Source organism: Oncorhynchus gorbuscha, linkage group LG11, assembly GCF_021184085.1.
Source record: "Oncorhynchus gorbuscha isolate QuinsamMale2020 ecotype Even-year linkage group LG11, OgorEven_v1.0, whole genome shotgun sequence".
Classification (NCBI taxonomy): domain Eukaryota; kingdom Metazoa; phylum Chordata; class Actinopteri; order Salmoniformes; family Salmonidae; genus Oncorhynchus; species Oncorhynchus gorbuscha.
The window spans coordinates 64,997,570-65,012,812 of NC_060183.1; the positions used below are offsets into that span (position 1 = coordinate 64,997,570).

At 42.8% G+C, this 15,243-nt stretch overlaps 2 protein-coding genes across 4 annotated transcripts in view; both read left to right on the forward strand.

Annotated features, from left to right (window-relative positions):
- The window catches only part of LOC124049123 (seizure 6-like protein), a 75,409-nt gene extending 66,089 nt beyond the window's left edge, over positions 1–9,320 (forward strand). For both annotated transcript variants that reach the window (XM_046370479.1, XM_046370480.1), the window contains 3 exons: positions 6,608–6,722; positions 7,351–7,456; positions 7,714–9,320. In XM_046370479.1, coding sequence (XP_046226435.1) covers positions 6,608–6,722; positions 7,351–7,456; positions 7,714–7,743 — 251 coding nt within the window. In that variant the 3' untranslated portion in view covers positions 7,744–9,320. The remainder of the gene's footprint in view (positions 1–6,607; positions 6,723–7,350; positions 7,457–7,713) is intronic.
- Positions 9,321–10,810: 1,490 nt separating this feature from the next.
- On the forward strand, positions 10,811–15,190 carry tpst2 (tyrosylprotein sulfotransferase 2). Of its 2 annotated transcripts, XM_046370482.1 has the most exons (9): positions 10,888–10,942; positions 11,621–11,650; positions 11,874–11,992; positions 12,147–12,392; positions 13,107–13,263; positions 13,544–13,704; positions 13,815–14,013; positions 14,206–14,265; positions 14,371–15,190. In XM_046370482.1, exons 3-9 carry the CDS (start codon positions 11,988–11,990, stop codon positions 14,401–14,403), a joined length of 861 nt encoding a protein of 286 aa, XP_046226438.1. In that variant the 5' UTR covers positions 10,888–10,942; positions 11,621–11,650; positions 11,874–11,987; the 3' UTR covers positions 14,404–15,190. The 2 variants fall into 2 exon arrangements, with proteins under 2 accessions (XP_046226437.1, XP_046226438.1); XM_046370481.1 differs by having other exon boundaries at positions 10,811–10,942; positions 11,621–11,992.
- The last annotated feature ends 53 nt before the right edge of the window (positions 15,191–15,243 follow it).

A 15,243-nucleotide genomic window follows, 5' to 3' on the forward strand; every position in this document is an offset into this window, starting at 1 on the left:
TGCTGTGTGTGCATCTTGCTAGCTATCACTCATATGGCAAGGGGCTGAAGCCCATTGGTTAAACTCAAATTGCTAGGGGGCTGTCCACGTGAGGGGAAGTGTAGGGAAAATGGCCCAGCACAGCTTCCAGAAAAACAGATGCTTTCAAACTAGGGATTTTGTGGCAGGTAAGACACCAATTCTGCTGATAGATTATGCATGTAGGAACTTCACATTGGCACATCCAGTCCAAAGCGGAAGGTTTAAATACTTATTAGTTGCCAGAGTTCCAGAGCATGTCTTTAATCAACTACTGTCCAGTCTGCACTATTCTTCCTAATTACCTGAACTCTTGGATCATTCTTGATTATTTTTTATAATGATTTTTTTAAATGACAGTCAAAATTATGTTTTTTTATGAAATTGGATGATATTTGAAGGAAACCAGATAAAAGTATGATGACTAAAGTATGAAAAATGACTGTTGCTTCTACATTGATGATACAATTACTTGTCCCCTCCCCTATGTCAAACACTTGGATGTATTAAGGGGACATGGTGACATCACTTTAACTCTATTTATAATACACCAATGGTACCATGATGTTTTCTTACTTAATTTAAATAAGCACCGCCTTGTAACCAACATTGGAGAAGCCGTTTGAAGAGGGGCTTGGTTTATATAGCTAGATAGCTACTCTAATGGTACCAATTTAACTGAATGGTGTCAGCAAATGTAATTTAAAGTTTACCCTATTCATCTATGGCAAATATCATTATATGTTTCCCCTTGGCGCCAGAGGAGATGGCTGCCGTTTTACGGGCTCCTAACCAATTGTGCTATTGTTTGTGTTTTTTTGTGTTATTTGTAACTTATTATTGTACGTAATGTTTCTGCCACCTTCTCTTCTGACCGAAAAGAGCTTCTGGATATCAGAACAGGGATTACTCACCTCGTACTGGACAAAGAGTTTTCCTTTAACGAGTCAGATGTAAAGGATTTACATCACACTGGACAAGGCCCAAATCCCCGTCATTCGCATGAAGAAGAGACGGAGATATAGGGGAGGTCGGGGTGCCTTGTAAGAATCCGACGGCGAGTGGGTAACACGCCTCTACCATCAGTCTTATTAGCCAACGTGTAATCATTGGATAATAAACTGGATGAGCTCCGATCAAGCCGATCTGGCCATCGGACATTAAAAACTGTAATATCTTATGTTTCACGAGTCGTGGCTTAATGACAACATGGATTACATACAGCTGGCTGGGTTTTCCGTGCATCGGCAAGATGCTCTAGATCACCTTTACTCCACACACAGAAACGCGTACAAAGCTCTTCCTTGCCCATTTGGCAAATCTGACCATAACTCCATCCTCCTGATTCTTGCTTACAAGCAAAAGCTAAAGCAGGAAGTACCAGTGACTCGCTCAATACGGAAGTGGTCAGACGACGCAGATGCTAAGCTACAGGACTGTTTTGCTAGCACAGACTGGAATATGTTCCGGATTCTTCCGATGGCATTGAGGAGTACACCACATCAGTGACTGGCTTCATCAATAAGTGCATCCACAGTGACCGTACGTACATACCTCAACCAGAAGCCATGGATTTCAGGCAACAGTCACATTGAGCTAAAGGGTAGCTTTCAAGGAGCGGGACTCTAACCCAGACGCATATAAGAAATCCCACAATGCCTACTACAACGGCTCCAATGCTCGTCTTATGTGGCAGAGCTTGGGAACTATTACTGACTACAAAGGGAAGCACAGCCAAGAGCTGCTCAGTGACACAAGCCTACCAGACAAGCTAAATTACTTCTATGCGTCCTTCGAGGCAAGCAACACTGAAATATGCATGAGAGCACCAGCTGTTCCGGATGACTGTGTGATCTAGCTCTCCGTAGCCAATGTGAGTAAGACTTTTGAACAGGTCAACAATCACAAGGCCGCAGGGCCAGACAGATTACCAGGACTTGTACTCCGAGCATGCACTGACCAACTGGCAGGTGTTTTCACTGACATTTTCAACCTGTCCCTGTCCGAGTCTGTAATACCAACATGTTTCAAGTAGACCACCATAGTTCCTGTTCCCAAGAACACCAAGGTAACCTGCCAAAATGACTACTGACCCGTATCATTGTAGCAATGAAGTGCTTTGAAAGGCCGGTCCTGGCTCAAATCAATACCACTATCCCAGAAACCCTAGACCCACTACAATTTGCATACAGCCCTAACAGATCCACAGATGACGCAATCTCTATTGCACTTCACACTGCCCTTTTCCACCTGGACAAAAGGAACACCTATGTGAGAATGCTATTCATTGACTAAAACCTATTTCCCCCCAGGAGACTGAAAAGATTTGGCATTGGTCCTCAGATCCGCAAAAGATTTTACAGCTGCACCATCGAGAGCATCCTGACGGGTTGCATCACTGCCTGGTATGGCAACTGCTCTCCAGGACCTCTATACCAGGTGGTGTCAGAGGGAGGCCCTAAAAATCATCAAAGACTCCAGCCACCCTAGTCATAGACTGTTCTCTCTGCTACCCCACGGCAAGCGGTACCGGAGCGCCAAGTCTAGGTCCAAGGGGCTTCTAAACAGCTTCGACCCCCAAACCATAAGACTCCTGAACAGCAAATCAAATGGCTACCCAGAATATTTGCACCTCGCCCCTCTTAATTGTTATTTTTTTAGGTATTTTCTTAAAATTGCATCGTTGGTTAAGGGCTTGTAAGTAAGCATTTCACTGTAAGCTCTACCTGTTGTATTTGGCGCATGTGACAAATAAAATTTGATTTCATTTGACTACAGCTCAGCTTTCAACACCATAGTGCCCTCAATGCTCATCACTAAGCTAAGGACCCTGGGACTAAACACCTCCCTCTGCAACTGGATCCTTGACTTCCTGATGGGCCGCCCCCAGGTGGTAAGGGTAGGTAACAACACATCTGCCACGCTAATCCTCAACACGGGGGCCCCTCAGGGGTGCGTGTTCAGTCCACTCCTGTACTCCTTGTTCACTCATGACTGCATGGCCAAGCACGACTCCAACACCATCATTAAGTTTTCAGACAAGACAACAGTGGTAGGTCTGATCACCGACAACAATGAGACATCATATAGGGAGGAAGTCAGAGACTTGGCAATGTGATGCCAGGATAACAACCTCTCCCTCAACGTGATCAAGACAAAAGAGATGATCGGGGACTACAGCAAAAGGAGGGCCTAGCACGCCCCCTTTCTCATCAACAGAGCTGTAGTGGAGCTGGTTGAGAGCTTCAAGTTCCTTGGTGTCCAAACTATCATGGTCCAAACACACCAAGACCGTCATGAAGAGGGCATGACAATGTCTATTCCCCCTCAGGAGACTGAAAAGATTTGGCATGTGTCCTCAGATCCTTCAAAAAATCTACAGCTGCACCATCAAGAATATGGTTGCATCACCGCCTGTTATGGCAACTGCTTGGCCTATTACCTCAATTACTTAGACTAACCTGTGACCTCGCACATTGACTCTGTACCGGTACCCCTTTATATTGCCTCGTTACTGTTATTTTATTGTTGCTCTTTAATTGTGTTGTTTTTTCTATTTTCTTCTTTATTTAAAAAAAATTCAACTTCAGTTTATTTAGTAAATACTTTCTTAAAACTTCTTATGGCTGACGGCAGTATTGAGTAGCTTGGATGAATAAGGTGCCCAGAGTAAACTGCCTGCTACTCAGGCCCAGTTGCTAATATATGCATATTATTAGTAGATTTGGATAAAAAACACTCTGAAGTTTCTAAAACTGTTTGAATGATGTCTGTGAGTATAATATAACTCATATGGCAGGCAAAAACCTGAGAAAAAATCCAACCAGGAAGTGGGAAATCTGAGGTTTGTAGTTTTTCAACTCTTTGCCTATCGAATATACAGTGTCTATGGGGACAAATTGCACTTCCTAAGCCTTCCACTAGATGTCAACAGTCTTTAGAACCTTGTTTGATGCTTCTACTGTGAATGAGGAGGGAATGGGAGCTGAATGAGTCGGTGGTCTGGCAGAGTGGCATGAGCTGACCACACGCATTCACGTGAGAGTTAGCTTGAGTTTCATTGCATTTCTGAAGACAAAGGAATTCTCCGGTTGGAACATTATTGAAGATTTATGATAAAAACATCCTAAAGATTGATTCTATACCTCGTTTTGACGTGTTTCTACGGACTGTAATGGAACTTTTTTACTTTTCGTCTGCTCGCGCATCATGAATTTGGATTACTGGGCTAAACGCGGATAAAAAGGAGGTACAGAGCCTTGCGAAAGTATTCGGCCCCCTTGAACTTTGCGACCTTTTGCCACATTTCAGGCTTTAAAACTGTATTTTTTTGTGAAGAATCAACAACAAGTGGGACACAATCATGAAGTGGAATGACATTTATTGGATATTTCAAACTTGTTTAACAAATCAAAAACTAAAAAATTAGGCGTGCAAAATTATTATGTTTGAAGCCTGAAATGTGGCAAAAGGTCGCAAAGTTCAAGGGGGCCGAATACTTTCGCAAGGCACTGTATTTGGACATAGATGATGGACTTAATCAAACAAATCAAACATTTATAGTGGAACTGGGATTCTTGAAATTGCATTCTGATGAAGATCATCAAAGGTAAGTGAATATTTATAACGCTATTTCTGACTTCTGTTGACTCCAACATGGAGGATATCTGTATGGCTCGATTTGTTGTCTGAGCGCTGTACTCAGATTATTGCATGGTTTGCTTTTTCCGTAAAGTTTTTTAAAAATCTGACACAGCGTTTGCATTAAGGAGAGGTATATTTCTAATTCTGTGCATAACACTTGTATCTTCATATTAAAGTTTGCAAAATCACCGGATGTTTTGGAACTATTAAACATAACGCGCCAATGTAAACTCTGATTTTTGTATATGAGCTTTATCGAACAAAACATACATATATTGTGTAACATGAAGTCCTATGAGTGTCATCTGATGAAGATCATCAAAGGTTAGTGATTAATTAATTTATATTTCTGCTTTTTGTGACTCCTCTCTTTGGCTGGAAAAATGGCTGTGTTTTTCTGTGACTAGGTGCTGACCTAACATAATTGTTTGGTGTGCTTTCACTGTAAAGCCTTTTTGAAATCGGACACTGTGGTGGGATTAACAACAAGTTTATCTTTAAAATGGTGTAAATTACTTCTATATTTGAGGAATTTTAATTGTGAGATTCTGTTGTTTTGAATTTGACGCCATGCACTTTCACTGACTGTTGTCATATTGACCCAGTTAGCGGGATCTAAGCCATAAGAATTAACACGTTTGTCTTAACTGCATTGTTTAAGGGCTTGTAAGTAGCATTGTATTCGGCACATGTGACAAATACAATTTGATTTTTGATTTGATCTGTGTCTGGTATTAGCTAGTTACTGGCCAGCTAGATCTTCAGACAGCATGGAACTAAAGGGGCGAAGGGTTGTTCAAAACTCAGATACAGCTGTCAAGTCAACACATCTGTTAGTGCTACTATAAACCGCATCACAAGAGACATGCCAAAAGGGAGGGTTATGTTTATAAAAATAAATATAATATATAATTAATGCAATTTCAATGTTGTTTGTGTTGCTTTGTATATCACCGAATTTGCTTGAGATGATTTTACAGCAACACTGCTCACTGCATCCAAGTTGCTTGATATAGGCCTTTCAAAGAGCTGTCTGTCAAGACGAGCTCATAAATGTAAGCTCCCCGGCCACTCAGCCTGACTTTTCAAACTTCCTGGTAGTTAGCCATGATAGAAAAGTACTTTTCAGAATGACTTTTCAGGATCTTTAAAGGATTGATGGCATTAGATTTGAGTATTTGTGGCCTCCATTTACAAACAAATTGACCTAAAACATCTCATTGATGTTAGTATCATTGATGTTAGTATCATTGATGTTAGTATCATTGATGTTAGTATCATTGATATTATTATCATTGATGTTAGTATCATTGATGTTACAACTCCTACTGGTGGCACAGTGTAATTATAATGGTAAAACACATGTAAAGCCATTTACCTTCAGATTGGGAAGATGTACCCAAATACATCTAAATAAATACAAAATCTAGAAAAATGAAGTAACATTTTTCCAAAATGCCAACGTGAACGACCCCTTTGTTAATTGTCTGATAAGCTTTTATATTTTCTTCCTTTGTAATGCTCTATTATTACCACCTTTTCACTGGGACTGAACTGAAGTTATCTCTCTTCCTCCTTCCCTTTCGCTGTCATGCTCTCCCCTTACCTACCTTCTCCTTCCCTTTCTCCATCTCTCCCCTTACCTACCTTCTCCTTCCCTTTCTCCATCTCTCCCCTTACCTACCTTCTCCTTCCCTTTCTCCATCTCTCCCCTTACCTACCTTCTCCTTCCCTTTCTCCATCTCTCCCCTTACCTACCTTCTCCTTCCCTTTCTCCATCTCTCCCCTTACCTACCTTCTCCTTCCCTTTCTCCATCTCTCCCCTTACCTACCTTCTCCTTACCTTTCTCCATCTCTCCCCTTACCTACCTTCTCCTTACCTTTCTCCATCTCTCCCCTTACCTACCTTCTCCTTACCTTTCTCCATCTCTCCCCTCCCCTCCAGTTGCGGAAGCAGCTGCCGGGTCAGGTATGGATGGAGGTAACATGGCATTGGCTATCTTCATCCTTGTACTTTTGCTCTCCGTGCTGCTGGGAGGAGCCTATGTCTATGTCACACGGTAAGATTACACTCCCTATCACCTCAAAACACCTCTACACACCAGTGGACCTGTTCAACACAGTGACCTATTTAGATTATCATTGGATCAATTGAAGTAGCAAATACCGCTTTCATTTCTTAAAACATATAATATAATCCCATTTGTTGCCCAGTGAATGGGCGTCCCTGAACTCGACTTACTTGAATACACTGGAGCTGAATATTTTGTATTCATTTCCATTTCAAAGCAATATTGTTCATCAATGGTCATATGGAAAATCTATGACAATTGAATAAACACAAACTGCCCTGGTTACCTTCCCATCTGACTGCAACCTTGGTTACGGTTGAATAGCATATGTCACAAGGTTACAGAACATTCAGATGGAAATGTATTGTGAAGAACAGACATTATTCTGTCATGTAGAAAAGGGAATCTTGTCAGCTGCTCTATGTGTGACAATTCTATCTTCAACATTCCAAAGTTTCACCTCATTAAATAGGCTCCAAATTAATGAGGCAAGTGACTCACATGAGAACAGTAATATTCTTTATCCTGCTCAGTTCTCTCTCTCTCTCTGCTCATGGAAACAGTGGTGTCATATTTTTTTGTCCTGACACCCTGCTGTTCCTCTCTTGGCCACTAGGTGTCGCTACAACTCCACCCTGCGGCTGCCACTCATCCACCCACACCCCTACAGCCAGATCACAGTGGAGAGCGAGTTTGACAACCCCCTCTACGAGACAGGAGGGGTGAGGAAGTATACACACACACACAAACATAGTCACTGTATGAGACAGGAGGGTATTTAATACTGGGCTCTGCAGTGGCACAGCGGTCTAAGGTACTGCATGTCAGTGCTAGAGGCATCACTACAGACCCAGGTTCGATTCCAGCCTGGCCCAGCGTCGTTGGGGTTTGGCCGGGGTAGGCTGTCATTGTATATAAGAATTTGTTCTTGCCTAGTTAAATAATACAAATATAAAAACTCTTTCTCTCCCTCTCTCAGGACACCCGTGAATATGAGGTATCAATATGATGACTTTCTCAACTGTCAGAATCCCAAAATGAAGAAGCTTCCACCCACCCAACCAAACCCACTCCCTACCCTTTCTCCTCCTCAGCCCCACCAAAAAGGAAGTGATGTAAATACAGACTGACTATTAGATCTGCCCCTTCCCCCCATGACCCTGTCCTCCAATCACAGAAAGAAAAAACAGCGAGAGGGAAGATGAGTAGGAAAAGGAGTGGAGTGGAGGAGGAGAGAGGAGAGGAGAGGGGAGAAAATAGGAAGAGAGGACAGGAGATACTGGGTGTTTCTCAATATTCTTACTACCATTCTCTGAGCATGGTTGGAGTATGAGTCCAAATCAAAAGTATGCGAAATGGGGTGCGTAATTTGCTTGTAAACATTTCGAAGTGTGCATCAACGCAAGCTTCAACTGAAATATTCCCAGGATTGTTGACGCAATCACATAAAAAACAACGCAACATTTCTTGAAATCAATGGCGGCTGGTTTTGAGCTGAACCGAGAGAAAATGCACTCCGACTTTGGAATGAAAAGTTGCCCACTCACATCTCATATGTTGCCTGACTACAATATTTTTATCTTGATCTTATTCATTTTGGCATATTTAACTGCCTAGAATATCGACTGTAGTAGTGTGCATAGACTGCAGGCTAACTGATGAATAATTGGTAGCTAACTTTAGCTAGCTACTGTTATCCACAAATAATTTGTAGCTAATGTTGGCCATCCACCCTTCATAACATTTCGTTTTTTGTTTTGTTGGTACAACTAGCTGGCTAGCTAGATTAATATGATTCACATATAGCTAGCTGATAATTACAAGCTTGGGTTTGCTTTATGTAGTTTGTGTTTTGTCTGTATTGGTCAAAGTTAATACAATATAACGGGAGTGCGCAGTGCATTCTCCACACTCGTCCTCGCAAGAATGTACTCAAGAGAACGTCCTCGGAGAACGAACATGAGAGTGTGGAGCATGGCAGCAGCATATTGAGAAACACCCACTGTGAACAGGGCTGCGGGCGTTGGGAGATAAAGAGACAAACACTATTTACTCATGTGTCTACTATTAACTATCAAATACAGGGACAGAGGGGAAGGAATAGGTGGGGAGAGAGGGAGACAGAAGGAGGATGATGGGTGAGAGGTATGGAAGGGGTGGCAGAGAGAGGAGAGGATAGAAGCAAAGGGAACTAAAAGTATTGGTACATGAATGGGGTCTATTGAGATGTAAAACGTAGGGGTAAATTGGCACCTTAGAATCTGTCAGAGCAAGTGAGGTTACTATCTATCCCTGTCTGGGCCCCATTTTGCAGCATTTCTAAGGCCTTGTCTTAGGACAGTATGTAGTACTGGTTTTACCATAGTAACTGACCTTCCATGTGCACGCTTACCAACTAACCATAACAACACCAGAAAAGACCGGCACCAGATTATGTATTTATTTTGATGTAAATGTGATGTTTTTTGCAGATTAATTCATGTACATTTTCATTTTGAGAAGAAAAAAATAAAATATGTACCATGTTACTGATTTCCTGAAATAAATGGTCAAATAAAAAGTATAATAGAATCTTTCTAAAAAAATAAAAAACACTTGTCTTTGTCATCTGTTATTTCTTCGAGAGCTGGGGATGAGCTAGAAACAGTCACAACAGTCACTATGTCACTACGCATAACATGGAACAATTGTTTTACACTTGGAACATAAAGAAAATAACATATCTCTCCATTCTGGCTAATTCAACAATACATCCATACAGTCCCACACATGCTGTATCTGAATACTTCTTCACAGGCTCTGTATCTGGGAGCACTACCTGGTAGGTAAAACAACTTATTTTTCACATATTGTGCAATCTCTGTCTCTCACACACACTCCGGTGGTGACATAGTTTCTGTTTCTGTTGAAACTGGTTCGCTTTCATACAGACCCATCAGTTTTGTCTTCCACTGACCTCAAAACACAACAGCCTCAAAAACACAGTTGCTACTTCATGTTTCAGTACTTATCGTTACTACCTGTTTTTCCAAATAGAAAGTTACTGTTGCAAAAACAGTTATTTTCTTAGCAGCAAAGATTTGAAAACAAGTGGGTGCTATCGTTCTTAGGGTGTATGTTTGTGTGTGTGATTAACCAACAAAACAGCTGAATAGAGAGGGAGTCAGACTCAAAGAAAGCCCTATGTTTTCAGTGTTTGTGTGTGTATGCAAAAAGGCAGGAGTGGCTGTTATGGGTGTAAGATGGCACAGTGATGTCATCTGTTGGTAAATGTTCATTACTGCAACTCTTTGTGTTCTACTGAACAAGACTGGTTACTCGCATCAATGCCTCTGTCTCGTCATTTAACATTCAAACAGTGACTGAGCATTGCAACCAAAAGCAGTCACAAGAAGCATACAAAAATAGATGCTATACCCTCAGAACTGGAGCAAGTATATGAGTTATTTGTTCCTAAAGGTGCACTATGCATAAATTGCTCTGTCATTTCCTGGTTGCTCAAATTCTAATAGGTCACCTAATTTCAGTTTGTGACCAAACAAGCAAGTATAATATAGAGAATCATTGTACCATCTAAACAACTGTGAAACATATTTTCGATAATCAAAAATATTGTATTTTCAGCTGTTTGAAGTTGGCGTACAAAACTGAAAGCAAAAGACACAAAAACTCAAGAACAGGGAAGCATAGAAATAGTGCACATAGAATAACAGATCTACCACTTCTTCGACACGCTTTAAATGAGAATGAAAGATATATATATATAATTCGCTTTTCTATGTGAATTTGGTAGGGTCGCCCCAAAAGTGACATATTGCAGCTTTAATTATGCGTTAGTGTCAGGGGAGATTTGTCATTCAAATTAAATTAAAGTCATCATGGAAGTTGCAATGGTCCCACCGGGCACACACTAGTTGAATCAACATTATTTCCAAGTCATTGCAATGTAATTGCGTTGAGCCAACGTGGAATTGAAGTTGAATTGACATTGTGCCCAGTGGGGTGACTTCTGTCCTCTCTAGCATGTAGATAAAAACAGAATAACGCCTACTGGGTCAGAGAAATCAGTCCTGACAATGCTTCAACCTCTCCTCTCTTTTCTAACTACTTCATTCTTCCTTCCGTCCCCATAAACTCACTCTGTTCTGCACCAGGCTTCACACTCAAACTAGAACACCACAGTTCAGCTTCCTCTTCCGTCCGTTAAGGTACAGAAAACATTCTCTCTCTCTTTTTATGTTAACAGATTGTGTACTTTGTTTTCCTTTTCTTGCATGTTTGTGTCTTTCAACTGTCGTCCTTTTCTCACTCTGTCCCCTCCACCTTCCCTCTCTCTCTGAGTAGGTTGGTCTATCTGTATATCTGTGTTCTATTTCTGACTGTGATTACTGGAGTGACAGCGAAGGTTCTAGAATCCCAGATAAGACAATATAAAGATTGCATTTCATATTTACTGAGACAGGCACTGACTTGGGGAATAATAACATAGTTGTAACTCTGCTGCAACACCGAGCGTGACCAGACAAGAGGTTTGTTTGAATCCACTGCATTACCCTTATTTTTGATATTTGCATCATGATCCCACAAACAAAGTTTTCCATTTACGCCATGAAAAGATTTGACCTGTGCAGGAATAGGCCCTGGGTGTGTTTGTAGTAAGATTTCTGTAGTAAATCAAAAAACATTTCCAGGCTGTTGCAGAGATACAGTATGAGGAGGAAGTGGACATTTTTAAGAACCTGCCAGACCAGTTCCTCTCAGATAAACACACGAGTGTTCTGCAGTGCTCCTAGCAGAGAGAGAGTTTTTATGAAGCTCAAAACAGTAGTGTTTAAATATGAGATGTACAATTTCCTGTCCCTCTTGTTTCTCTCCCTCTATTCCAGAAAGTAGCTCTCTACCTTTACTTCAACAAGGTCAGTCTCACTGAAACTTAAAATCTGTTCTACAAAAAAAAACTGGTTAAAATAGCAGCACACACAGTTGGCCTCCTGCCCATGACCAAGAGACCATGACCAAGCATAACCATCTCCATCAGTGATGCGTGTGTCAGCACGGAGGGTGTTAACAGGGCTCCTGATCCTGGGTGGAATCTCCACCTTGACCCAGTTCCTGCGTTTCTGTCTACCCTGCCGGCAGCCATCCCAGGGTGCGGGCGAACCTGTGACCGTGCTGGTCCGGGACGGGTGGAGGGTCAGTTCTGACATTCCCCTGGTGTTTGTGGGAGGGGTGCCTCGCTCCGGGACCACCCTGATGAGGTATGACAAGAGAAAGAAGGAGAGTACTTATTTACTTGTATTTACCAATGTACTGAACTTGTATTATTCTGACACTCATTATGGTTATATACTGTATGTATTTACCTCTGTACCCTGTCATTTTGATCTCCGTCTTATTTCCCACACTGTGTAGGGCCATGCTGGACGCCCACCCTGCGGTGCGGTGTGGGGAGGAGACGAGGGTCGTGCCCAGGATACTGGGCCTTAAGCTGGGCTGGGCTGCTGAGAAGGACGGGGTCAGCACCAAGGTCCTGGACCGAGCGGTCACTGCCTTCCTCCTTCAAATCATAGCAGGACATGGGGAGCCAGCACCTCTACTCTGCAATAAAGACCCCTTTACATTGAAGAGCGCTAAGTACCTCGCTCACCTTTTTCCCAAGTAGGTCTGACTTACTTTACTATACACACACACCTCCATCACGAGACACATATACTCTTAGAAAAGAATGTGCAATCTAGAACCTAAAAGTGTTCTTCGGCTGTCCCAATAGGATAACCCTTTGATAGCCCTTCTTGGGTTCCAGGTAGAACCCTTTTGGTTCCAAGTAGAACCTTTTGGGGTTCCATGTAGAACCCTTTCCACAGAGGTCTACATGGAACCCAAAATGATTCTCTCTGGAACCAAAAAAGGGTTTTTACCTGGAACCAAAAAGGATTTTACAAAGGGTTCTCCTATTGGGACAGCCGAAGAACCCTTTTATGTTCTAGATATAACCTTTTTTATGAGAGTGTACACTAACCCAAAAGCCTATGTCACCACACATAAGGGTGTGATCGAGTGTGGCTTTTCACATGCTGACCCATGTGAGCCATATAGACAGTACAACTCATTAGTGAGTCACTAGGCAGCCTGGTTATCTCCTACAGAAGAGAACACATCGTATGACTGTTTACCAGAGGTCAAAGTCCTGACAGAACAGGAGATAACTTATATACTTTTTCACTGACTCCGCCTCCTCTCCAGGCCTGAAACCGGGGTTAGGTAGGATTATGAGTAGTGCGGTGGAAAGTTGTAATGTACTTTCTCCTCCACTTTTCTCTCCCTCCTCTATCCCGCCACACCTCTATGTCCTTCCTCTCTCTCTTTCTACAGCTCTAAGTTCCTGCTGATGCTGAGAGATGGCCGAGCGGCGGTGTACTCTATGATTTCGCGTCACGTGACGATCGGTGGCTTTGACCTCTCCAGCTATAGGGACTGCCTGGCCAAGTGGAGCCGAGCCACACAGGCCATGCTGACACAGTGCACTCAGGTGTGTGTGTATCTGTTTAGGTGGGCTGAGAGTGGTGCCTGACGTGTGTGTGTGCATGCAGTGCATCTGTGCCTGCATCTGTGTGAGTGTGCGTCTTTGTGTGTGTGTTTAGGTGGAAAGTGATGACCAACCATGTGTGTGTGTGTGTGTGTGTGTGTGTGTGTGTGTGTGTGTGTGTGTGTGTGTGTGTGTGTGTGTGTGTGTGTGTGTGTGTGTGTGTGTGTGTGTGTGTGTGTGTGTGTGTGTGTGTGTGTGTGTGTGTGTGTGTGTGTGTGTGTAGGTGGGCAGTAAGAGGTGCCTGGCTGTGAGGTATGAGAGGCTGGTCCTCCACCCTCGCTCCACCCTGCAGACAGTGCTAAAGTTTCTGGGTCTGCCGTGGCACGAGGGGGTTCTGCACCATGAAGAGGCTATAGGAAAACCTGGAGGAGTCTCACTGTCAAAGTGTGTATCAGTGAATATCAGAGAAGATGACAAGGCCATGCTACATCACAAAGACGCAGAGGAGTCTTGCTGTTTTGGTGTGTGTTTATTCATGTGTGTTTGTGTCACAGAACGGAACGGTCCACAGACCAGGTGATGAGGCCCGTGAACTTAGACGCTCTGACTCGGTGGGTAGGTCACATGCCCCCAGACGTAATGGCAGACATGGACGCTATCGCCCCCATGCTGGGGAGACTAGGCTACGACCCCAGAGCCAACCCACCTAACTATGGACAGTCTGACCCACAGTTCCTCAACAACACACAAAGGGTACGGACACACACACACACACACACACACACACACACACACACACACACACACACACACACACACACACACACACACACACACACACACACACACACACACACACACACACACACACACACACACACACACACACACACACACACACACACAGGTTTTTGCTGATGTAAACCTTATGTCCTCTCTCTGTAGCTTCTGAAGGGAGACTTTAAAACTCCTGTAGCACGACAACATCAGAAAGAACGTCCTCTGGTGAGTAACAGAAAAACCACCTATCCTCAATGTCTAGGCGACTGCTGATTGACTGTTTTTAGTATAGAACTGATAAGTGTTGGTTCTGTCTACATCCTTCTTTAGATGTCCATGAAAGGTTCACAGACAGAGAGGTGACAGGGTCAGCGCCTGGAACAACGGTCACCGCTGACCTATGACCCCTGATTATCCTCTCAGAGAAGACAACAGCATCAACCAAAAGACTGGTGGCTAAGCACCAAGCACAGTCAGAGGGCATAACCATGCATGTGCTCTAGACCTCATTGATAGGAAGAAGTGATGTACAATGGAGAAAAGTATATTATATTGTTTTTTTACATTTCCAAAATGTGTTTACTTACCTCCATTTTTTTGGGGTCCTTACAAAAACAAAATAATGGCCAATCTTCACTATATTTTTGGTGATATCAAAGTGCCGCCAGCAGCCATGTGGATGAATGGAGACAAGGGAAAAAATAGGCTCTTTGAGAATCCAAGAAGGAATTACTTACACAATCGTCTCTAACATGTAGGCTCAGCATTCCTGAACAAAAATTTTAACTTACTTTACCTGTTGTCTGCTGATTTTGTCCTTATGTAGGAGGTAATCTGAGACAAAATATCCACAAACGTTATTAACCAGACTTTCAGTACGCTGGTCTGCATATGGTTGGTATTTCTGGATAAAATTTTCAAAACTGATGTAGTTCGCAGGTTACAAACACTTGCACAATATGACTGAGCCTAACCAAACCACAGCTGATTGAGAGGTAACTGAGCCTAACCAAACCCCAGCTGATTGAGAGGTAACTGAGCCTAACCAAACGACAGCTGATTGAGAGGTAACCGGGCAAAAACCAAACGACAGCTGATTGAGAGGTAACTGAGCCTAACCAAACCACAGCTGATTGAGAGGTAACTGAGCCTAACCAAACCACAGCTAATTGAGAGGTAACTGAGCCTAACCAAACCACAGCT

Coding starts and splice junctions, on each gene's coding strand:
- tpst2 (XM_046370481.1), top strand. CDS start 11,775: ATGCGTGTGTCAGCACGGAGGGTGTTAACAGGGCTCCTGATCCTGGGT. Junction 11,993..12,146: donor TCCGGGACCACCCTGATGAG/GTATGACAAGAG, acceptor CACACTGTGTAG/GGCCATGCTGGACGCCCACC. Junction 13,705..13,814: donor GGAGGAGTCTCACTGTCAAA/GTGTGTATCAGT, acceptor TTTGTGTCACAG/AACGGAACGGTCCACAGACC.